Below are 24209 nucleotides of genomic sequence, written 5' to 3' on the forward strand. Positions count from 1 at the left end.
AGCATTGATCTAGTGCGAGTTGGAGGGTAGAGGAATAAACAATTTCCATTGTTATTGGAGCTGCAATACAATCTTCAAAATACAATAGTGGCATCTAGGAAAGACCTTTGCCATGGTGGTTCCTATCTGAAGAAAAAAAAGTGTGTTTATTTATTTATTTTCTTTCACACGCACCCCCCCCACACACACACACACCTTTAAAAGCACCAGAATGTATCTTTTAGAGAAAACCTGTAAGAAGATTTGGAGATAGGAGACAATAAGTATGTGTTGATTAAACGATCAGGTTGGAGTGAACACATTTTATAATTCCATTCTACTAATCACCAGCAATTTTCTTTTTGATGCTTATAGGCAGACAGTGGTATATGTGTCTATTTAGCTTTGTGTTTGTAACTAGACCTCCCTGCTCTTCGTAGTGGGGAAGTCATCCCAAACATCTAAATTAGGTATAAAAGTAGTGTAAGAGCTAATCAGAGCACTCTCTGGAGCAGCTCCAGACTGGCTTCTGAAGGAGGACTGGCTGAAGATGGGACTTTGTTGCCATCATGCAATCGGATAAAGAAGGCCATAATAGTTTAGGGCGGTCGAAAATTCCATGTGGGGTACTGGGCGAGGTGTTACACCTTGGCGGGGCTGATTAAGGTCCAGAAAGTCTCTCTATCGGAAAACCTGGAGGCACTACGGATACCTTATTTTCCGGGACCGTGGAGGAATGGTCAGCAGTTGCGGGAATACCAGTGACAAAAATGGCCGCAAGGCACCTCAGGCGCTGGATCAGGTGATGCAGCAGCTCTCCACTCCCTTCCCACCAGCCGCTCCCCTCCCGCGCCCCTACGTAGCGGTGGGTGTGGCCTGCCCAGGGGCTCTTTTTCGGAGGCGAGGAAAACCGAGGGTTACACATGCGCAGTTAAGGCCCCTCCGGCCCTTCGGGCCTCCTCCCCGCCCACCGCCCCGCCCCGAAGTGCTGGGCGGGGCTGGGCCGAGAGTCCAGCAGCCTTGGCTGGGGCTTCAGTGACTTCCTCGTTGTGAGCCTCGGCCCGGCAGTGTCCGGACTGGTAGCCCCGCTGTCCTTACCGGGACCGCTAGCCCGAGTCTAGGTCGCAGCCGCAACCCCAGCCGGTCGGGTCCCCTTTCAGCGCAGGTCCTTTCCCCGCACGCCCCGCGCTCCCTAACATGCCCAACCCCAGCAGCACCTCCTCTCCCTACCCCCTCCCCGAGGAAATTAGGAACCTGTTGGCAGGTAAAAAGTGGGAAGGGGGCGGGTAACGCGGCGGGGGCGGGGGCGCGGGGACGGCGAGCCGGTGGGGACAGAAGCGTTCGGAGTCTATCCCCTCCTTCTCCGCTCTCCCCACACCTCCTGCCCAGTGGGAGCGGGACTGGTTGGTAGTGGGGAAGTGGGGTCTGAGAATGGGAGTGGGCGTGTGTGTCGAAATTTGGTGCGAGGATGGTGGGGAAGCCCTTCTTTGTCGGCTACACTAACGCGGTCAGGAAAATTCTGTATACATCGTGAAGACGCCGTGTGTGTGTGTGTGTGTGTGTGTGTGTGTGTGTGTGAGAGAGAGAGAGAGCGAGAGAGAGAGAGAGAGCGAGAGAGAGAGCGAGAGCGGGAGAGAGAGAGAGAGGGGGAGAGGGAGAGAGAGAAGTCAAAGAAGTAGTTTTCGGTTGCCTGGCCGATGGAGGAGAAAGATTTCAGAGCTACAGGGGTTAGGAGTTTGGGGTTATGGGACCAAAGGGTTTGTCATTTCTAAAACTCCCATTTTTCTTCAACATTCAGTCCACCCATATTTGAGACCTTCGAAGAGAGCCTGACTCTCAAATGGCCACTTGTCTTCAGCCTGAGTAACATGTTAAAACAAAAAAGGAAGGATGTGTTAAAGTCCAACTTCCTGTGTCACGATTAAAGTACAGTACTTCATCTTTGCACCCTCATCTTCCCCTTTTCAGTTTTAAATTACCATTTGTAGGAACTTAGGAATTAAAGGTGCATTCTTCAAGGCTGTTATGAATCCACTGCTAGTGCATTAATATACTTGATATGGAGATGTGTATTTTCCCTAAGGGCTGTTAAAAAATTTGTATTTCTGCTCAAGGTAGAAAAGACAATACATTTGTTTCAGGGTAGCACAAATCTTACCTATCCTGATGCTCTGGAATTCTTCCCATTATTCACTTTGTCATGTGTACATCAGAATTCTGAATACTGAATTTTGATTAAAAATTTTTACTTTTCTTTAGTTGTGTCTTTAGTATCCTTCAATATTGGTCATGAATAACTGGATTAAAAGAGTTTCTCTTAGATGCCTGTGTTACAATTTGCTTATTTTAACTCTTACAGCAGTGTTTAAAATGTGACATTTTAAGTAGTAAGTTACTGTTAGAGCACTGTGAGACCAAATCTTATATGCTGTTACACTATTTTGGTGGTTAGCATCTTGAATATGATAGAGAAGATAAAACCAATAGTGTATGAATGCAGACATGTTTATGTGAACATGATTGCAGTGTGATGAATGCATTTGTGGTGGGACAGTGTTTTACTCTAAGAAATGCTTGTTGTCATTAATGGGTACCACTAAGGGAAATATTGAAAGAACTGTAGGGCCTGAGTTAAGGCAGCTTTTATTCCATTCTATGAGAGTTTCAAGTGAATGCTGATTTTGTTTTACTGCAGTTAACATTTTTGTTGTTACTATGCTGGAATTCCTTGCTTAGAATATTATTTTAGTCACCAGGTCAGAGAACTGTTTATCATAACTCTAAAAATAGATGTCACCATTTTCTGGATATTCTAGGTGTGAATTTTTGAGTTTAAGAAGTAAAGTGTAGACCTCTGGGTACATGCTTTTGAAGCTTGACAGCTCCACAGTAGACAGTTTGCTATCTGGATCCATAGTCATACATTTGCAGATAGTATGATATGTGGGTTATGAGACTCTTTATTCTCTGATCCCAATAGATTACAAATATTTCATGTAGCCCTTACTTGCATAATTTAATTGAAAGCTCAGGATTAAATAATATTTAAATTATCTGCCATTGCTAACTTCCTATATACTTTAGCCATCTCTCTCTCTTTAATCAGATAGTAATACTTACATAATGTCTGAAATCAGCATTTAAAAACTCATTTTATTGACATTTTCAGTATTTCACATTTTTAAAGCAAATCACATATTAAAACACATGAAGTATTAAAAACATAATAAAACATTAAAATTTTGTTGATTACAAATTTGACTTATACTTTATTTTCAGAGGATATTTTTAAGAGGTATGGCTATGAGGAAATATATATGATATAAATTGTAAAGAAATGAGACATGTGAACCAGTGTTTTTCAGTTTTCTTTTTAAACTAATCATTCAAAGAAAATGGTTAACATTTTATGGTTGACTTTAATTAAAATCTTTTTTTGAGGTAGGAAAGGTTTCAAGAATAAGTACTCTGAGCAATTTTTTTTCGCATGTTTTTATCCAAAAATTGCTGTTAGACTGTGCATGATCATTTGCATTATTCAAGTGTTTGGGTAATAGGACATGGTTAGATTTAAAATTATTAAAACTATAGAGGAAGAGTTGACATTGGTTTAAATTTTAAAGATATTGCTGGCTTACCTAGTTCTTTCTTTGAAAGTAAGGAGGAGATATTGGCAGTGGTGGTTGTAGTTAACAGTTGAGCACTCTTAGAATGCATGGCGCTATGGTAGAATTCCAGGGTAGAGAAGATAAGGAACTAAACTTTTCAGGCATTGAAATCCCTTCAGAAAAAAGGAATATAAAGTCAAAAGATAATGCCTATTAAAAAAATGTTTTGGACACTTCCCATTGCGTTCCATGTTCCCTTTCTCCAAATCATTATGCCATATGTGTTAAATGTTTGACGTTTCAACTGCTTGATCGTGGTACGTGCTCAAATGTATTCTTATCAATTTATTATTCTCTTCTCTTTATATTTTCCTCTGATTATGTCTGTTTTAGGCTTCCTTTTCAGTATTTGTTCCCCCCCCCTTCTGATTCCTTCCTTTAAAAAAAATTCTTTAGAAATGCAAAAATCCATAGAGGTTATCATTCTTACCTCACATTTAATGATGCTCTTGAAAAAGTGGCTATATAGTTTGACCATTAGTTATTTTTATTTCTGTGGAATCAGTATATTAAATATTGATAGCCTATACTTTTTATATAAGTGTTGAATTATTTTCTTGTTCCATGAATAGAAAAAGGTTTACAGATTTTTGTTGTTAAAAGTAAATTGGGGACTGCCATACGCACTACAGGCAACCTTTAATTTTTTTTCATCACAGTGGAAGAACAGGTTTAGCTGGGATCATTAGAATCAAAGGATTATCCCAAATCTTGTCCATTTAATCTTCTCCCACATCCAAATATTTTGACTAGGATGAACAGCAAGAATAATCTTGATTTATGTGAGTTTTTCCTCCAGGCAGGCAAGAAAGTGAGAGGAATTAGAGCCACTGCTCACCACCCCCACCCCCAATCCCCTTGATTTGTTTAATGGCCCTTTGAATACTGGACTCTTGGTGGTTTGCAGTTAGATATTCTCATTCATTTGTTTTAGGACAACATATTTAAAAAGGAAAGCTGTAAGAAAATGTTAGTTTCTTTTTATTGAGTTAGAAAATGAAACCAATGTTGAAGAAAATGATGGTTGTTAGTATACTCTGAAAAATCAAACCCAAACCAAACAAACAATAAACAGAGTGGTGTCTGCAAAGTGACCCTGAGATTTTGTTCACTTGGCAGTCTTGATTAGAAATATTGCATTTTCCTATATTGAGGATTTCCAGGACATTTTAAAAAACCTTCACACATAACTGATAATCCCTTTAGGGACACTAGTTAAAGAATGGAATTCAGTTGAGATAGAGGTAGAATTTTTTTCAATGCTGAGAATAGTGTGGTTTGATTTCCACCCTTCCAAAGTTCCATTTATAATTTGGTCAACATTTCGGTTTTATTTTTCTTATAAGAATCATTTATGGTGTATCTAGTGTCCCATAACTTCCTTCTGGGGTATTGGCTGAGTATGTAAAGGGAAGAGTGCCACCTACTGAGTCACCAATAGTCACCTACTTCTTTAGCACCTGGATTTTCCTATAGAGCAAGAACAAGTCTGCCCCATTTTGGCAGTAATAACTAATGAGTTTAAAGTTGATATGAGAACCTTTGATCTTACAGTGAAATCAGTCCATGACACCTCTAAGATTTTTCTCTGCTAGAAATAGGAATATATGTTTGAAACTCAAGGGACCAGAAAGTTATAGTTTCTTGTATGGGTCAAATAACATAGCTGACTTAAGATGTGTTGTTAGGAAAATTATTTGTCTATGTTAAGCATACAACAATATTTTGTTTTTTCTTGGGAGAGGAGCTTTGGCTGTCTTTTTTTTTCATGACTTTCCTTTTAAAGTATTTTCATCTCAGATTACTAAATAAAGCTCTTGATAATATGCTAGTATGCACAATTTTATAGTTACCCAATCCAAATTATCACTGGTTTCCTTTTAAAAAAGAAATCTAAGTATTCTAAAAAAAGAGAAGTATATAAAAAATTTCCTAATGAGCTTAGCTCTACTTTATCAGCATTAAAGTATTACTAGAAAGAAGACAGAAACATCAGAGTGGGAAAAGCCTCTGGTGATTTGAAACACAGTTCAGTTGTCTCTCATAAATTTAAGATTAAGTGTCATATATGGGTGATAAAAGTGGCATAGGCTAGTTTTTATATACTCATTATTCACTTAGTTTGTCTTTTTCAATTAAAGCCAAGTCTATCTTTTTCATTCCGCTGAGTTTACATTTCTTTTTCAATCCCATAGTGAACACATTATAATACATGATACCTAACAGTGAATATATTGTAAATCTCGGACTAATGTTTTATTCACTGTGGCTTCTTTGAAAATGTGTGGTAAAGAGATTTTGATGATTATAAGGTGCTATTTATCGAGTCATCTTTTAGAGGTGGAAAATATTCATCTCTATCCTTCAACGGTCCAGTTTTCCACCAAAATAAGTCATTTAGCTTCCACAACCAATTTTGAAAATGTAATCAGATGATTGGATTGTAAGACTCAGGTACGTTTTTCCTGTCATACTTTGAGAACTCCTTGTGCTTGTTCCTGTCTCTTTTTCCATGTTTGAAAAGTCCACAATTCAACCATAACCTGTAAAGGTGCTGGGTAATCAAGAGAAAGACATTTATTAGAGCTATCAATAACTTTTTAATTAGCCATTTTCCAAATTTGGGCATTTAGCTTAATTGGTCTACATGTGCCCAGTTTAACTGATTTTTATGTTTTCATCAGTAGTTGTTTGGTCAGACCATACCCTCCTTTAACAGAGAAGAAAAGCTTCTCTTTGTGTTCTGATGCCAACTTAAATTCTAGGCTGAGATTCTTGTTAAGTTTAGTGATAGCACCTCAGTGAATACAAAGTGCGACTTGGCCCAATTCATAAAGTAGAGAAAGATGTGGAATTAAGTACTAAAGCCATTTGGGGTATGGTTTGACTGGTTTTACACTTATTCATTGATCTGGGGCTGAGCATGTGGTAGTGGATTCACTCTAATTCTTGCCCCCCTCTCCTATACAATTCAGGCCATCACAGAGGCTGTGTGTGTGTGTGTGTGTGTGTGTGTGCGCACGCGCGTGCGCGCACATGCGTGCCTGTGCCTGCACACTTGCATGCCTGCCCAGGGAGGTGAGGTATTGGTTGGTTGGAGGACTAGGCAAAAGACACCAGGTGTTAACCTCTGTGACTTGTTTACAACCTCCAGCCTGGAAGTCATATTCCATGGTGGAGGATGGTGAGGGCAAGTGGTCAAACCCAGGCTTTCTTAAAGAGTTGGAACCTGTGCTATGTACTGATCTTGGAGAAGCTGCCAGTTTATAGTTTGCAAGAATTTAAAAACTGTCCTAACCTTGTGTGGTTTCACCTTGAAACTGTAATTAGTATGGAAATTGGTAGAAAGCTGTTAGTTTGTGTGTGTTAGATACCTGTCCTAGCCTCTCGGGTTCTAGGGGGAGATGAGTGGCAGTTTTTCTAGGGGGTCCATATGTACAGGAATAGAAAAAAAAAGGAAAATTTGAGTACTACTGGGTGATTTTGTGTGTGCTATGTATTTGCCTCTTAGGGGTTGCGATGGCTATTGAGAAGTTTCTAACTTAAACTGCTTGAGGATTGTTGAGCCAAGACATGATGTCATCTTTTAATTTTGTTTTCAGACCTTAACGTTTATCTACAGAGCGGTTGTAAATCAGATCTTTCCAGCGGCCTTCTCCCCCAGATCTTTACAGTTGTACCCGGAGATCAGGTTTGCTCTGACAATGCTAAGGTGTAACAGGAGCAAAAATCACCACCACATTTGTATTCGCTGAGTAATTTTTTCCTTGGTGATGACTTGGGGACAGAGGCGGATGGAGATGGGGTCAATTCTGGGGTTAAATGCGGCCGGCGCTGACCTGCGGTCTACGTGACGAACCGCGGAGCGGCGGTAGGGATTAGACCTGGTGGTTAGAGGGCGCCGGAACTGCGCTTTCTCCACGTGGCCGGGTGGGTCCTTAAGCTTCTCCTCTCCCGTGGAGGACGCGGGTGAGCCGAGATCCCACCTGTGAGAAAGAGGAATTCTGTCTAACTCACCAGGCCAAGAGGCCAGCGAGGAGGCAGGCTGACCTTTTCTTGTAATCGAATTACGGCTGTTCCCCGAATTATAGGCAGTCTGGAGTCAGTGAAATCTACATATTAACAGAGGGACATGACCCCTAAAGGAAGGTAGAAGAGGGCTAAAGCGCTTGCTAGTTTACCGTTTGCAGGGCTATTCAGAGCACAATAAAAAGCTTCAGATCTCTTTTCCAACCAGCCAGGGGAGTGCTTGAGTCGCCCAGGACTTTTATTGCTCTCTTTTGAAATATTACCCTGGCTCTGAGCTACAAAGCCGCAGATCCAGTCCCATTTGTCTGGCGAGGGCGCTGCCCCAAACCAGTGCTCCCTGCTCACAGCTCCAATGACGGGAACCCTGGGGTTTAACACTCCCAGTGTCTCGGACGGCGGAGCCTGAGCATCTCCCAGTGAAAGCCGAGTAACTTAACAGCACCCGCTACGTCTTTGCGCCGGGGGAACGGGGTCGGGGCTCTGCGCAGGGGCTCGGGGCTCTGCGAAGGCCGCGGGCACGTCCAGAGCGTCTCCTGTACCTAGGAGAAGCTGGTTTCGTTCGATGTCAAAATAAATGGTCACAGTATGGATTTTAAGAAAAAACCCGGATTTCAAAAACTTGAAAACCAGTTGAGTCTGTGGGCACCAACAAACGAAGAATATTGCAGGAATCGCTTCCACTATGAAGTTATTTGTTAAAAACAAAAACAAAAAAAACAGAAAGCAGTTTGTACGCTTTCCACATCTCCTTTGTGAAATCATTTTAAAAACTCAATGTTTATTAAATCTCTTCAGTTGCCTTAAACCCCTTTTGTGGCAGAAGTTTAGGAATAAATACATTAAGACTACTCTAAAAATACAGGATTTTTCCCTTGCGCAATCTCTGAATCTCCTCCCACTCAGAAAACAACACAGATTCTTCCTGCAGTCTCACACTCCTTCAACAAGTATTTCCTCACAAAATAGCACAGCTCAATAATTTAAAAATATTTTTGGCACTGTTAGGAAACACTATATAGAGCATTAGAGCTTTTTGTTTTCTGAGTTTTTATACAACTGAAAAGACCTTTTAAAGAAATAACTCGGGCTGTAATTCGTTCTGTTATTGCTTCCGGAGATAGAAAATAGATCCTGTTTGTTTAAACTTGTATTGTATAATGAAAATGTAAAATAGGCAATTAAATACTCGTGTGGATGAGGGAATTAAAGACAAACACTGAGTGAAAGTAACATTAAGCAAACTACCAATCATTATGCCAGTGATTCTCCCAAGTATTGAGTCTGGTTGGAAGAAAGAATTGGTTGGAAGAAAGAATCAGCAGTAGAGGTGCTACTCCTTCTCTTACTGCAGTTTCTTAGTAGATTTATTGGAGCCATCTCAGAGAAGCCAATGATCTTTTCCATTTCAGCTAATATCTGAATGTCCAGAGGTTGCCTTGCTCCTCTGGGTACATACAAAATTTAGAGTTGAGAGAAGAGTGCTTTTTTATAAGTCTCATTATTTTGAACTCACTTTAGAAGTGTGGGTCCAATTTGCACTGGTACTGGATTATGTCTCTGTGTCCCCCTCTTCAAAATAGGGACAGCTCAAGGAAAGAGAAGCTGTGACATTTTGCTTTTGTTTCATTTTGATAGTTACTTTTAACATTAGTCAGTAATGGACTTCAAACCAGAAAGCTACTTAAAATTATTCCAAGACTAAATTTTAATTATTTTACTTATATTGATTTAGTGAAGAATCACTTTTACACAATTTATTATGAATGAACAGAATAACAGTTTAATCAGCTTCACTCCTCGGATCAACATACTTTTGTAATCAAGAATTTAAAATCAGTTATAACATTCTATTTCAAATAGTAGGTTTTAAGTTGCTAATTATAAGTACAGTTGAAAGACTATTTGCTATACTGCTTCGAATTAAGTATAATATTATTGTATGTTTTGATACCATCTTTTTATCAGTGTGAATTAGGAGACAAATTAGTTAAATTTTTAAAAGTAAAACATATACACATCTCTTCAATATGAAATATGGGTGGTTTATAGTTATACCTACTGAAAAAATTTAAATGGTATCTTCTATATTAGATATCTCAAAGTGACATTTAAAATCTCTGAATATAAAGTTAATTTAAACTTGTACAGTATTTCATGAACAGTAAGAGTGGGGCTATTGTAAAATCAAACCAATAAGGATTTGGTGGAATTGCGTACCAGAGAGAATTAGAGAGCAGAATAATTTAGAAGTTTACTGAATTAAAAAAAAAGAGGCTTTGTGAAAATGTTATATGAGGCCATAGAAGTCTTATCTCTTGGTTACTATATTTTAAAATAGTGGCTAAATCTATTTTGCCACTTTTTCCTTTATTTAGAGAAATATTTCCAGGTAGTAATGCCAAGGCACGAAGCAAGAGCACACAAAACCACACAACTGATTATCTTTTTTATTTGAGAATAGCTGGCCAGAGTAGGTGGGGCAGGTAGGAAAGAGGAGGGTTTGATTTGGGAATCTTGGCTAGAAAAAGGGATTTGTTTTTCCTCTAAAGCATTAAGCGCTGCATATACCTGAAAATTGATTACACTGGGAAAAGGATGCCTTTGCCAGAGACATTAGCTTATATTGATATAATATTGTGAATGACCTGTTCATACAGGAACTTACAAAATACTAAAAAAATGATAGTAACATGCATGAAAGCTCTGCGCTTGCTTTTATACAGAGAATTTGTTTATGGGGCACTATAGTTTATTAAAACTTGTGTGCTTCTTCCTGGTTTAATGATGCCAAACGTTCAAATAGCATTCGCTGTGTTAAGCATAAGTAGAGCGTAAACATTTTATTAGCTAAGTGGTGAACAGATTTGTCCAATTTAGTATTTGAAAAATACTTCAACTGTTATGCTTTGGATTGATAAATAACTGTAACAGATTGTACAGATATTAACACTTATGGGTAGAAACAATCATTGTCCTATTTGTCTTCACAAAAAAAAATGATTCTTTCCTATAATTTGTATCCTTTTTCTTATATTTCATGGTTTAGATGTTGAAACATTTGTAGCAGACGTACTGAGAGGGGAAAATTTATCCAAGAAAGCAAAGGAAAAGAGAGACTCCCTTATTAAGAAGATAAAAGATGTAAAGTCTATGTAAGTCACTTACTTGCCTTTTATTACTTATTTCTTATAAGAAACGTTGTAATTAACATTTTAATGAAGGACTGATTATTGTGGGATTAAATTTTTTATGTTCTAATTTAATTGGTTTGAAGTATTTCTAAAGGACAAATTATATTTCTACTATAATAGTTTTTAAAAACAGACAGGCTTATCATAATACCGTTTTTTGTGAAGCCTATTGATTATGTATTTTTCTAAGCATTCTAGCAAAATCCAACTGTTTATTTTGATTATTTGAGGATATATTTGGTTTAACTGATAAGACATAGATAGGTTGAGAGTTTTAACATAAATACGGAAGATACCTCCAGATACTCAAATGAATAAATGTAATTTAAGTTGTATGTATTAAAGATATATTCTGGTTTTACTACTGTAACTTAAGTCTTTAAAAATACCTTTATTATAAATCCATAAGCCTTTTGGAATTATCATTTCAGGATAGGAAGTAGTTTTTTCTCTAAATCTATGTTTACAATATAGATTTTAAAACAGACTTGAATTATTGCCATTGATTAGATCTTGTTTGATTTGTCAACCTTTATTTTAAAATATAATGTTCTTGCTTTATTTTGCAGCTATCTTCAGGAACCTCAAGACAAAGGTAAATTTTCAAGTTTTGTCAAACTTGACATTTTTTTTCCTTGCAGAGATTTTCAATAGGAAAATCTAACACATACTGAAATTTGATAGTTGGAGTCAAATTTAAATTTCTGTGTTGTATACTTAGACTTTAAAGATGAGAGTGCTAGCTCCCCCTGCTGAGAATAAAATTTAAAAACATATCTAGATCTACTCTGCACAATCTTCTTTTGTACAATCTTTCATGCAGAAATCTGTGTTTAACATTCTTATGTTTTATGGTTCTTAGCGTTCATTGTGGCAGAAGTTTGTTAAGAAAGGTATATACGTGCAGTTACACACGGAAGAATTTTGTGAGGCAGAGGCGAGATACCAACCTAACACCATTTAACCCTGTAGAGATTACTTTATAGTGGTGATGGGAGCAGGAGGGCCTGAGGCTGGGTGCTCATAGGTAATGTTTCTAAAAGGTAATTGGTTTAAAAACAGTATCAATTTTTGTTTGAGAGCATGAGTAAAATCTTTTTCAAATGCTTGTTTTTATTATTCTTGTGATTCTTTTGATATGAATAAATGTATGCCATAGGCATTTTCAAAGAAGGGGATTCACTTTCATTTTTCGAAATATGTGAGAATCCTGGTAAGCTGATTGTCTTCCTTTAGATTTGAGAGACAGCTGCTTAGCTTACTGAAAACCAAATCCAGAAAGGCGTAGGAAGTTTCTATTTCATGTCTTCAGTTCTGTAAGGGAAACTTGGTATGGCCCTCACTTCCATGATGCTAATTCATAGGTCATGACCTGAAGCCTGTGGATGCTGGTATGAGGGTCACAACATGAGGTCAGTTAACTATGTGAAGCTAGTTAACTATGGGGGAAGCAGTGTGGCATCTTCTAACTGAGGTTAGCAGATACCACAGAGTAACTCATATCTCTTCCAACTGATAAGTGAGAGAGTAATGATGGTTTCAATAAACCAGCTACTTAACCAGACAAACCTAAAATCAGTTAAAAGGAAACCACAGTTTCTTTTCACATTAAGTCATCACAATTGTGATTAGAGGAAATAAGAGATTTTTTTCCATATTAAATTTTTTAGCACTGTTAAATAAAGGGAAGAGCAGGAAACTCCTCCTCTCCACAAGTACCTACTTCTTTGTTCTCTATAATGAATTCTAAACTGTGGGTTTAATCATGTTGTATTTTGCTTAGTTGAGTGCAGAAATAATGAATTTATGCATTTTAATTATGATAACTTTTATACAGTGTACTGTTTATAGGGGAAATATTGTGTATCAGATTCTGCCTTTTTTCTTAAAAGGCATATTTTGTTCTAGTGGTTACTTATTGGACTCTCATTGTGACTTAATTATTTGTACATTAAACATTTTTAAGCTAAGAAAATGTGATAGTATAAAGTCACATATGTAGAATTGCATATGATTCAATAATAGAGTAGGAACTTTCCCTTGGGTATTCTGGCTTAGGACTTGTTCAGGTGTGTGGATATTAAAATTACATTACTGAGATACATTCTTTGTCTTTAAGGAGAATGGAAGTTTATATAGTATTTGATAGAAATTGAAAAATGAGCCTAGAATAAGAGTTCAAATAACACAGAATTCAGAGATTCCCCATTATCATTTTCCTCTGAATAAGTCATTTGTAGTTCAATACTGCTGTATTGAGTTAACTGATCACCAAGAGTGCCTACTCAAAAGTAAGCCTGTGGATAAATTGGATGTATACCTTGGAGAAATATGAGAAGCTGAGTAATTTTATGCCATTCTACCCTCAAAGTATAATTCGACTGTTCTAAAAAGACTATTTCTGTAGTTTGTTAGAAATAGTAAAGGGAAGTTAGTACAGGCTTAATAGTTGAATAAGCAATTGCTCAAAAGACATATTTCTTAAAAACAGGAATTTATTAATAATCAGATCTCTACATTGAATAAATTGAATTTATCTAAGTATGTGTTGATAATGCTGCTTTTCTTTTTTTTCTTACATTTTCTTCTTGGGGTTTTTGGATTGTCTTCATCCAAGGAGACCTGGGCAGAAATCCTTTTGGCTGTTTCCCCTCTCTCTCTTTCTATCTCTCAGGTCAATATAGAGTCACAATGAAGTGACCAGAGGCTATTTTCCTGCTTTTTACCTTTATACTCCGATTTGTTTCACATACTTTTTTTTTTTTTACATGATGGTTAAGTACCATTTTAATATCATTATTGGGAGAAAAAAGTACCTGGAAGAGAGTTCTTAAATAAAATGAATTAATTCACATTTATTTATTTCAAATAAGTGAGTTATTAGTTACTTTAATGTTCACAGATGTCTGTTATCCTTCCTTACTTTCCTCTCACATCTCTTCTTATAGTCTTTAGATATTGTACATGACAGAATAACAATCTAACCCTAGTGTTTTATTCTTAGTTACAATGTAACCTAGTAATATAAAGTATACTCCTAGGTACAGGCTTCATGCACTAGAATTATGCTCATTTTAGAATTATTTTACAATTATGATTATTTCAGAATTTGTACTCTGTCACATCATAAGGTCATAGCACTCTTAAATGTGACTTGAAATAATTATTTTGGGGATGAAAATATATTACTACTTGAGTAAAGGTGTTACTGACTGAGTATAAAATAGAATTTTCTAATATATATTAGGTATATGATAAAAAAGTTTTACCTGTAGTTGTATCTTGCCCTTATATTAGGCTTGTTTTACTCCAGTGATGATTTTGGTATCATTATTTTCTTTATAGAATAAGATAATGTGAAGATACCTATGCATGACACATAGTCAGTGTTCAGTAAGTGTTATATTAATGTGTATTCTCAGATTCAAGTTCATTTATCAAGGGGATTTAGTAAATCTTGATTTATAATTCAGTTTTCAAGTAAATTTTGAGGAAACCATAAATTACTAAAGGAAGGGTATGCATATTAACATGAGACAAATATTTCAAGAGAATATTTTTCAAATATGGGTGTCTACAGCTTTAAAAATGTGAATATATTGTTTTCAATTCTCTTTAGATGTCATAACTGAAAAGCTCTCATTTTCTCCTTTAAAATATTTTTCCTCTAAATTAAAACATTTATTTAGCAGATTTTATCCTAAAACTCCACTGATATTGTTAAATATGAATAGGTTTAGTTAGAAAGCAATTTCCTTTGACCGCATTGGTATTATTAAGTTTATTTATGGACTAAACTAGTTTTTTGAGTAACAGGGCTATTAGATAAGAAGGGACCCATTTTAGTTTGTTCTGATGGAATCCTTGAGAACAGCAGAAAAGTCAGAAGTTTGGATGACGTTTAACTTTGTTTCCTTTACTCTTCCTAACATAGTATATGTTCTGCTGAAAGTTAGCTCCCCAGTGAAATCTGAGCAAATAACTTGCAGCTCCCTTACCCCCACCCACCATCTCTGGCCTTATACAAGTGTGTTAAGCATGTTTGAGATTATGGGGCCTATAGTAGTAGAAGTCTGTTTCAAAGGTAATACTTGAGGAATGGTGTCCTTCCTTTAAAATTCTGCCTCATGTTTGCATGCTATAAATTAGCCCTTCTATGGTAGAAGAGTTATGAAGAGAATCTTATTTGTGGTGACTCAAATCTTTCAAATTTTTAAGAATTAAACTACAGGTTCCCTTAAGAAATGACAAGTTAAATGTTTATGTCCATTCATAACTGTGTATTATCACTTGAGAAATTATTTTGGACACGTGAACTGAGTAGAAAATTAGAAATTAATATTTTTCACGAAAGTAATTTTCCCCACCAAGTTTACATTTCATTCTCTGTAAAAGGAAATGGTTATCATCTGAATTTTAGGTATATTGTTTAGTTTACTGTTTACCTGATTGCATTCGAAATAGAACTGTATTTGCTAAAGCAAGCGGTAGATTGGTTAAATCACCTTCAATGGTGGGATCATGACTGTTCAATTGCTGTTGGGCTTTATCTCCAGGCATTTAGGAAAATGTTAATTGACCATGAGCCATATAGAAAAGAAGGGATAATAGTAATTTGAACCCAACTATTAAAAATTTAAAAATATTTTTCAAAGAAATATGCTGCTGTGATACGCCTAAGACTTGATTTTGATGTGTTATTTAACTTGCCAATGAAATTACAGGACAAGAAGTCTTGGATCATTGTCTTTTAGACTGTTAACTTTGTATCATTAATTAAACTTTTGAAAGTTGTGGGGTAAATCAAATGCTTTTCTAGGGATACAAGAAACAGTATTAATGAGCAACAACCCCATAATTATCCTTCTGAGTACATAACAGGGACACATTCATGTCTTTTCTTTGCACAATAACTTTTACAAAGAAGTATTTTTAAACTGATCATTAATTTTATGACCATAGAAATGAGATGCAAAATTTATGCTGTTGTCATTGGCACAGGCTCAAGGCACCACTGACATTATGTGTGATGGTAATAGAATGGCTGCCAACTAATGATTCTGTAGACATTTCATTTGAGCATGCTTTTCTTTTAGATGTCTGATTAGGCTGTAATGCTTTCAATTATGTCTGTAAATTGTATTGGATACGTTTACCTGATGCCCATTGTTGCTTTGGAGTTCAGTTTTCTATTACATAAACACAAGTTGAACATTTTCCTTTTAATTTATCGAAGTCTTTGCAGGTATAGTTGCAAGTACTCAGCCCCTGGGGAGAAAAAATGCTTTGCACTGCTCAACAGCGACCCCTGTGTTCAATTAAAGCTCCTTATAATATAGCAGCTCTTTGTTGAGTTGAAAAAAATAATTAGGGAGGGGGGGAAAGGGGTGGATCATCACTGGAACAACAGTAAAATGAAGAAAACTATTTTAAAAAATGATGTGTTTTTTCAACTTAATGCAAGTTAAAAAGGGAATAACCCTATACAGATGCCACAGGGATGCTTATTCTTTACTTTCTGAGTTAAATTCAAGGAAAGCTTTAAAAAAGGGGGGGCGGGGAGGGGAGAAATTAGGCCAGTAGCAGTACTTAATTTATTTTGTCTTAGATAAATATAAATATCATAGTATTTTTTTTAAAAAAAACCAACATTTGAAATGAACTGCAGTTCTTAGAATGGGTAAATTGAGGACAATTTCACTTTACTCTATAATCCAAAAAGTGTTCTTTTTTTTTTTTGAACAAAACCAAAAACCACGGAGGTCTTTAACATGTCAGTGACTAATTTGCGTAGAACGGTCTTAACTTATATTAAATATTATTGAATTTATAGCTTTAATAATGATTTTGCTGTGTGTGTTTATGTGTACATACATGGGGATATATACACAAAAATATATAATGGATATTATCAAAGGATAATAAACTAATTCTGATTTCCAAAACTTAAAAACAACATTTTTTTGTTTATTTCCACACAGAGTTTAATAGATTTAAGCATGAGCATCTGAATTTTTTTCAAAATCCTTTCCATAGAATCATTAGCTTTATTGTTGTATTCCTGTATTCTTAATAGTGTAATATGCTAAGTGCTAAGTTATGGTGATGTAGTAGAAGTGTCCTAATACTTTTTTTTTCATAGCAAGATTTATAGTTCATGATTTGAAATATCCTTAGAAAATTCATAACAAGAATTCTTACTTTATTAAGAATATAAGGATATTCTAGCAATTTTGAGCAGTTGAGAATTTTGTGATCTTAACTATTGTGTATTCCATGAGCTGTCATTTTATGTTCAAACATATTTTTACTAGCAGTTTTTATGAGGTTCTCTCTTACCTCATATTTTAAATCAGACCACTCTTCTTTCCATAAGAGAAATATTATAAGGGATCACTGAATGTTCTGAGAAGTACTTTGAACATCTTGAAAGAAAGAGAAATTAAGATCCAAAGAATGAGTAGTATTTGTACGTGTTTCTTGGAATTTTAATTGGGGAAGAAACATCACCATGTATGGTGCACATAATGGTGTAATCACTAAGGACAATAAGATAGTCATCTCTATATTCTGCTCTTATTGTCTTGATGGGAGATACCTTTACTTTCAGGATAGGGATGATGAATGCTTATAAAATATCAAAATTTTAAAAAGTAGATATGAATATTGGTTTTTATTATTTTGAAAGTGTTGTCTTGAAAGAGGCTCTTTCCTCTACCAAAAATATGGTGAAAGTAGGGTGCAACCCATCAGATGCATGTCAGAGGATACAGATATCCTTTTGGAGAGCCAGGTAGCTTTAATCTGGATCTGCCCAGCAACTATGATCTAAAAGTAATACTATAGGCACTCTAGGATTCCTATGGAGATTTTTCACTATGATTTTTAGGTAATACCTGAGGTGGCTGGTTTTCTCTTGAATTTTTAACAAGTAACTTGAATTGTTAACAGATCATTTATATGGTATTAAGCATACCTTTTTCCTTGTTGTTCAATATGGATGAAGAATGAGTGCTTAGATGTAACTGGGATATAGCAAATGTTTGATTCACTCTTTTAAAAAATTATTCTAAATGAGTATATAGAAAAACCCCAAACCACAAGATTTTATTGTGGGGATTAAATGACTTCAAACCAACCAATCAGCCTAAGATTTGGAAATCATCTAGAAAACTAGCCAGAACACAAGAAAAAATTAAAGTAACATCACTGAATGCAAAATTGAAAGTGTCTAGTTTGTAAATCACCTTGTTTGAATTTAAAAGGTTTATATGAGTTTTAAAACAGTTTTTCCGTAAAAGATTCCTGCTCTTGAAAACACAACTGAGTATTTTTAATCTATTCTACTGTAATCTGTGATTGTTAATGAAAACATAAAATGTTCATATGGCTTTGAATTATCGATTTCTCATCATCATTTTTCCAATTATTGAGTAGGTAAATGGAATTAATTTGAATTATTTTCTCTGTTGTGCTTCCCATGCTTTTTTTGGTTGCTGTTATTGTTATTTTGGTTTTGTTTGTTTTGGTTACACACTATGTTTTAACCTGCTTCCACCTTTTTGAATTCATCTTTGTAGAGACCATCATAATTTTGGAACTTGTATCCTTTTGTAACGGAAAGAAACAGTTGTGTACTGACTTTCAAAAACTTACTTTAGCTAAGTTACAGAGAATATACATTAAAATAGGATCTGTTTTTATCTCGTTCAAAAATTTTTCTTTGGTTTTCCATGAAAGTGACCGAATTTAATAGTAAAATTTACCTCTTTGACAAAGTAACACTTTTAAAGATGGCTAAATTATAAAAGACTTTTCTCTGATTAGTTTTGGGTTTTTTTATATTTTTAAATTTAATTTTTACTTTATATTGGGGCATAGTTGGTTTACAATGTTGTGTTAGTTTCAGGTGTACAGCAACGTGGTTCAGGTATACATATATGTATACATATATCCAATTCTTTTTTTCTCCGATTCTTTTATAGGTGATATAGAAGATAGAGAAGAATATGATGACCCTTTTGCTGGGCCTCCAGACACTATTTCATTAGCCTCAGAAAGATATGATAAAGATGATGAGGCTCCCTCTGATGGTATGTGACATTTTCCCATAGAATATACCTCCTGACACTCTAACACAAAACAGTGCGCAATGTGTAAAGGTGGTGATCTTGACAGAAAGCAGATAAACAGAGGCTTCAGTTAACTTACCTTTACCAGAACCTTTTAAGGAACAGAAGAGCTCTCTCTAGTGGTTTTCCTAAGTATGTAGTTCTTTCTTTTCCTTGGAAATTTTCTTTACTTGAATATTTAGGAGAGTGCTTGCATCATCGTATGAATATTATCAGTAAGTTTGTTGGTTAATTTGATATTATCAGATTCTTGCTTAATTTTATTGTCCTGCTTAATGGCTTGTTGTATTTCATTATTTTATAAATAATGAAAAAGGTTTTTGATCTCTTTTTTCCTGAAAACTTCATACAAAATGAGTTCATAAAATATTAAATTAATTATTCCTACATTGCCTTCTCTCATTGAGACAGGTTTTCATCAAATGCTTCTTTTAATAATACATTTTCATTTTTCTGATTGTCATCTAAAAATATTCTATATTACACAGTAATATTATAGTTTTTTGTATTAATTGAAATGGTAATAAAATTGATTATTTATCTTATTAATTTTTAAAAACTTGCCAAAGTTATGAAACTTGTTTTTAGTGTAGCATGTGCTTTCTCTGTTATGCCACCCTGTTGAGTGCATCTGAATTATAGAGACCTATAAGGGTGATATATAGGTACAAATTAAGAATGTGTATTGATAAATTAGCCATGCATATTAATTTGTGGCACTCAAAGCTTCACATAGACATAGAAATGAATAATGCCTTCTGCCACTATATGATGATCAAACTGTGCAGCTCCATCTCTAAATACAATTGCTGAATGAAAATATGCTTCCTGCAACAGAGCACTCCACATTTTATGTTATCCAGATTATTCCCTTTGGAAACATAAATTGCTTTTATGAGGTATAAAATTATGTCTACTGCAGAACGGGGATAAGTCAAGTACATGCATAAGTGATAAACATTCTAACCACTGATTCAGAACAACACAATCTTTTTTTTATATTCAGAACTTTGTACAGTGTGTAGCAACAATAATCATATCCATTTTATGTTGAATTTTACATTTTGGCAAACATTTAATATCTGTTTTTAAAAGGAAAGAATTTCTTTCTCTTATATTCTCTATTTCTTTAAAAGATGCACATTTTTCTTCAGTCACACTTATTATCTGAAACAGAGAATTACCCTTTCTAACCTGATCTTCAAAAGCATTTCTACTAGAAAATGTTTTATAATTGATGAAGTAATATTTTCAGGCAAAACAGTGAATAATTATTTGAGTTGAACTATTTTTCAGACACATTACAATGGTTTGTTTTGCTTCTCTGGAAAACATTGGTAGATAGAAATGAGTATGTTTGTATGTATACATATATAGAGAGTACTTATACTCATGATAATATATAGATATGGTTACATACACATACAGAATATATTCATAGAATATATATGCTCAGGATTTCTCAAAATAGCATAGATATTTTGACGTACCAGGAAGCATTATGTGCTGTCTTGAAAAAATTACAACCTAAGAAATCCAACAATTAAATATATGTGAGAGCCAGTGATTTGTTAGGAAAAGTGAATTGCTATTTTATTTCATGTAAATAATCCTGTAAATAATCATTTACAGGATTATTTTTTTCTTATGAGTAAATAATTTTTTATATGTTTGTTTTCATAACCAAATATAAAGAAAATACATTAATAGCATGAAAAAGATTTATTGCTAAAACATTATCAATATTTGAATATTATTTAATAAATTATATTTATGTGTAACATTTAAAGTTTTGTTTAATATTGCATTTTCATCAGTGTTTATGTAAGCAATTCTTAGACTGAAAATTTAACTTTTAGTATTATTCATTTTTGGTATATAAATAATGCTGTTTTTGATAATTTTACATTTTCTTCTAAGAATACTCTAAATTAATTTTAAAACTACCACTTGAACTTTCAATTTCCACTCTAAAATATTATCTAGTCATATTAGTTTTTCTTCCTGTAGCTTGATTGTTATATGTGTTCTCTTTCCTTTGCTGAATAAATTTTCCTTCATTGTCTGACCTTAGTCTAATGATATATTAATTTAAAAATGATAATGCATTTAACAACAAATATAACTAAATTAGCACAGGTCACCAAAAGGCCTTTTGTCAAATCAGATTGTTGTTTTGTCCTTTTGACTTTTACCTTATGGTAGGCACTAACAAAGTATCTGAACTTTGGTGGATTATAAACTCCAAACATGATATGTATTTTTCATAATGCTAATGTAATTTTCAAGGTACTAAAAAGGTCAAACCTGTACATCTCTGTGTGCATTCTAAGTTTGTCTTTTCTTTTAATATTTCTTTTTCTCTGTTCCTCTGGTTCAAAAGTTCATTCTGTTCCCAAATGGCTACCTAATTTTCCAGTTATTCCCTCAAGCCATATGTGTTTTGGTTTCTTTATGGTTTATTAGGTACTGTAGGAAAGTAGCATAAGTTATATCTTCTAATGAAATTCAAGCACACTTCAGTGATGCTTCTACTTGATTGCTGGTAGCAATTAAATCACAGCCAAGGAGAATAATGCATAATCTCACAAGGTCCAGACACCCTATAGAAATTGAAAGGGAATGAAAACAGAAAACAAAAACAAAGTCTTCAAACCCTGCCAGACACTCTGTTTCCAGCCTGCCTTTTTTTTTTTTATTGGCCAACTGCCTGATTGATAGCAAAATCATAACTTGCTGCATGCTAACAGCCAGAGTTCACTTGTAGGTTATTGTGAACTGATAAAGGGTTAGATGGAGTTTTGATTTTCGCATTGGACCTTGGTACACCAGATTAATGGCATTTCAATGAGCGACTAGAGTAGCCACAGCTTTGTCAGAGAAACAGATGGAGATTCTATAGTCATGTCTACTCATTAATACTAGTTTCCTGAAAGGTGTGCTGCTTTTCTATACAAAAGAGTTGATATAATTGATTTTTGAATAGTGAATTGAAAAACAAGTACCTTATTGATGACTAGAATTGTAACGTAGATGGTGACAGATTTTTGTAAAGCTTGTAGCTTAAAAATATTGTACTTGGTAATTTTTTCTCGTCTCTTTTTGGAAACACTTTTTTGTTTTTATTTTTTGAGGGAAAATACATTTTATAAATGATTGTATGACTGCTGTTAGTTTCATTGTGATTTGGTAATATTTATAAAAATTATGTTTAATAGAAATTTCATTTTATTAGCTTTGTGCTTTTATTTTTTTCTGAAAAACTTAAATCATAATGGTTTCTAGACTATTGTAGATCACTATTAGAAGTTATATGCTATTGTATGGCTGGATATATTGAAGTATTAGTAGAAATGGTGCATGTCAGTAATCAGATAAAATTAGAGATAATGAAACTCAAAACCTTAAAGAATATCTCTTGTCATACATGTTAGAATGTTTGTTTAGGCACTAAGGTGGTAGATGCAGGGTAGCTTTTAGATACTATATAATGATTTGGGTTTGCATTTTTCTATTTTGAAATCATTTTTCATTCATTTTCGTTATTTGTAAAAGCAAGCATCTAACCGTATAGCATTGTGGAAAGTCCCTAAGGTAAGGTGGAAGGATTCAGTGGGCTAGAAGACAAATATTGGCTCTGCCTATCGATGATAGGTTGAAGGATCACAGTAGACATTTGTTACAAATCTGATTCAGTCCTAGACCATAATCACTTTGTGGATAAGAATCTGGAGGGCTTCCCTGGTGGTGCAGTGGTTGAGAATCCGTCTGCCGATGCATGGGACATGGGTTCGTGCCCCGCTCTGGGAAGATCCCACATGCCCCGGAGCGGTGGGGCCCGTGAGCCATGGCCGCTGGGCCTGTGCTTCCGGAACCTGTGCTCTGCGGCGGGAGTGGCCACAGCAGTGAGAGGCCCGCGTACCACAGGAAAAAAAAAAAAAAAAAAAAAAGAATCTGGAACCTCTAGGGCATGAATATAGGAAGACTAAAATGAAGCTAAAGATATAAAACAGTCATTTATTGTCCTGGTATCTTCTTAACTAAAAATTCCCAAGTAATGTAGGTTACTAAAAACTGTGAGCATTACAAAAACATAGGTTTGTATGAAAAAATACTGGTTTGCATATGGAACTATTTTTAAATTTTGGGATTAAGAAAAAAGGCTATGCTCTTTTGATCATAATTTATAATAGTAGATTTTTTTTTCTTTTTTGGTATTCATTTTCTTTAAGGAATCCAATATATGAAAACTTGAACTTATAAAACATGTAAATCACTTATTCCAAAAGATTATTTTAAGGATTATCTCCATGATGCGTATAAATAATGAACTCTTATAATGCATCTACAACAAGCTTAGATATAAATCCATCCATGTGCATAAACATAAATTTAATGGGTAAATTTTCACACATTACAAGTTTTTTTAACATCTTTATTGGGTATAATTGCTTTACAATGGTGTGTTAGTTTCTGCTTTATGATAGACACCAACTTTTGAGGAAGATTTTTTTGTGTGTAACGTTAAGTGTAGCACTAATCAGTTCTAGTAAAAGCCAAGCAATAGATGTTTTACTTTTCTCTGGGCTCCAGTAGAATGTGAAATAATATTTAAAACCAGGAAAAACAAGGTTCTTTCAATTACTTACCATTTAGGGTAAATGTTTTCCAACTATAGTATCATGTGGTTTTTGATAATAAAAATCATATTTTTGTATTTTATTCTGAGAATTTAGATTAGTTTGCAAATTACACATATCTTTGTATACATAACATATTGTTGCACTTGTGTGGTTTTTTTTTTTAAACTTTTTTTGGGGTTCTTTTAATATACCAATTGCTAGCTTGTGTTATAGAGGTATAAGAAAGATGATTATTTTAGTCCATCTGTAATGTGTATAGCCTAGCTTCAGGTACGTTGGTAGAAGTGAGGGGTTATAGTTTGGGGAAATGATAAAAAGTAGAAAACATGTTTTTATACTCAAGATATGTATTGTATGATTGGAGATATAAAGTAATACACAGATGTAAAATATTTTTATGATTACAAAGGCATATATGAATAAAATAAAAACATATAGCCATTGAGAATCATCTTTTTAATTTTTATGCCATTGAATGGGAAAATACATCACTGTAAAACAAAGTGGGCAAATAAGTCTATAACAAAGTGGGCTAGATAAGAAATATTGCAAAGGTAATAAAACTCA

At 34.7% G+C, this 24209-nt stretch overlaps 1 protein-coding gene across 1 annotated transcript in view; it reads left to right on the plus strand.

Annotated features, from left to right (window-relative positions):
• Positions 1 to 925: 925 nt before the first annotated feature.
• SKAP2 (src kinase associated phosphoprotein 2) overlaps positions 926 to 24209 on the plus strand; it is a 153678-nt gene continuing 130394 nt past the window's right edge. Inside the window, exons 1-4 of the mRNA XM_059073938.2 lie at positions 926 to 1243; positions 10723 to 10828; positions 11437 to 11462; positions 18853 to 18960. Coding sequence (XP_058929921.1) covers positions 1177 to 1243; positions 10723 to 10828; positions 11437 to 11462; positions 18853 to 18960 — 307 coding nt within the window. The 5' untranslated portion in view covers positions 926 to 1176. The remainder of the gene's footprint in view (positions 1244 to 10722; positions 10829 to 11436; positions 11463 to 18852; positions 18961 to 24209) is intronic.

Source organism: Kogia breviceps, chromosome 9, assembly GCF_026419965.1.
Source record: "Kogia breviceps isolate mKogBre1 chromosome 9, mKogBre1 haplotype 1, whole genome shotgun sequence".
In the NCBI taxonomy this organism is placed as follows: Eukaryota; Metazoa; Chordata; class Mammalia; order Artiodactyla; family Physeteridae; genus Kogia; species Kogia breviceps.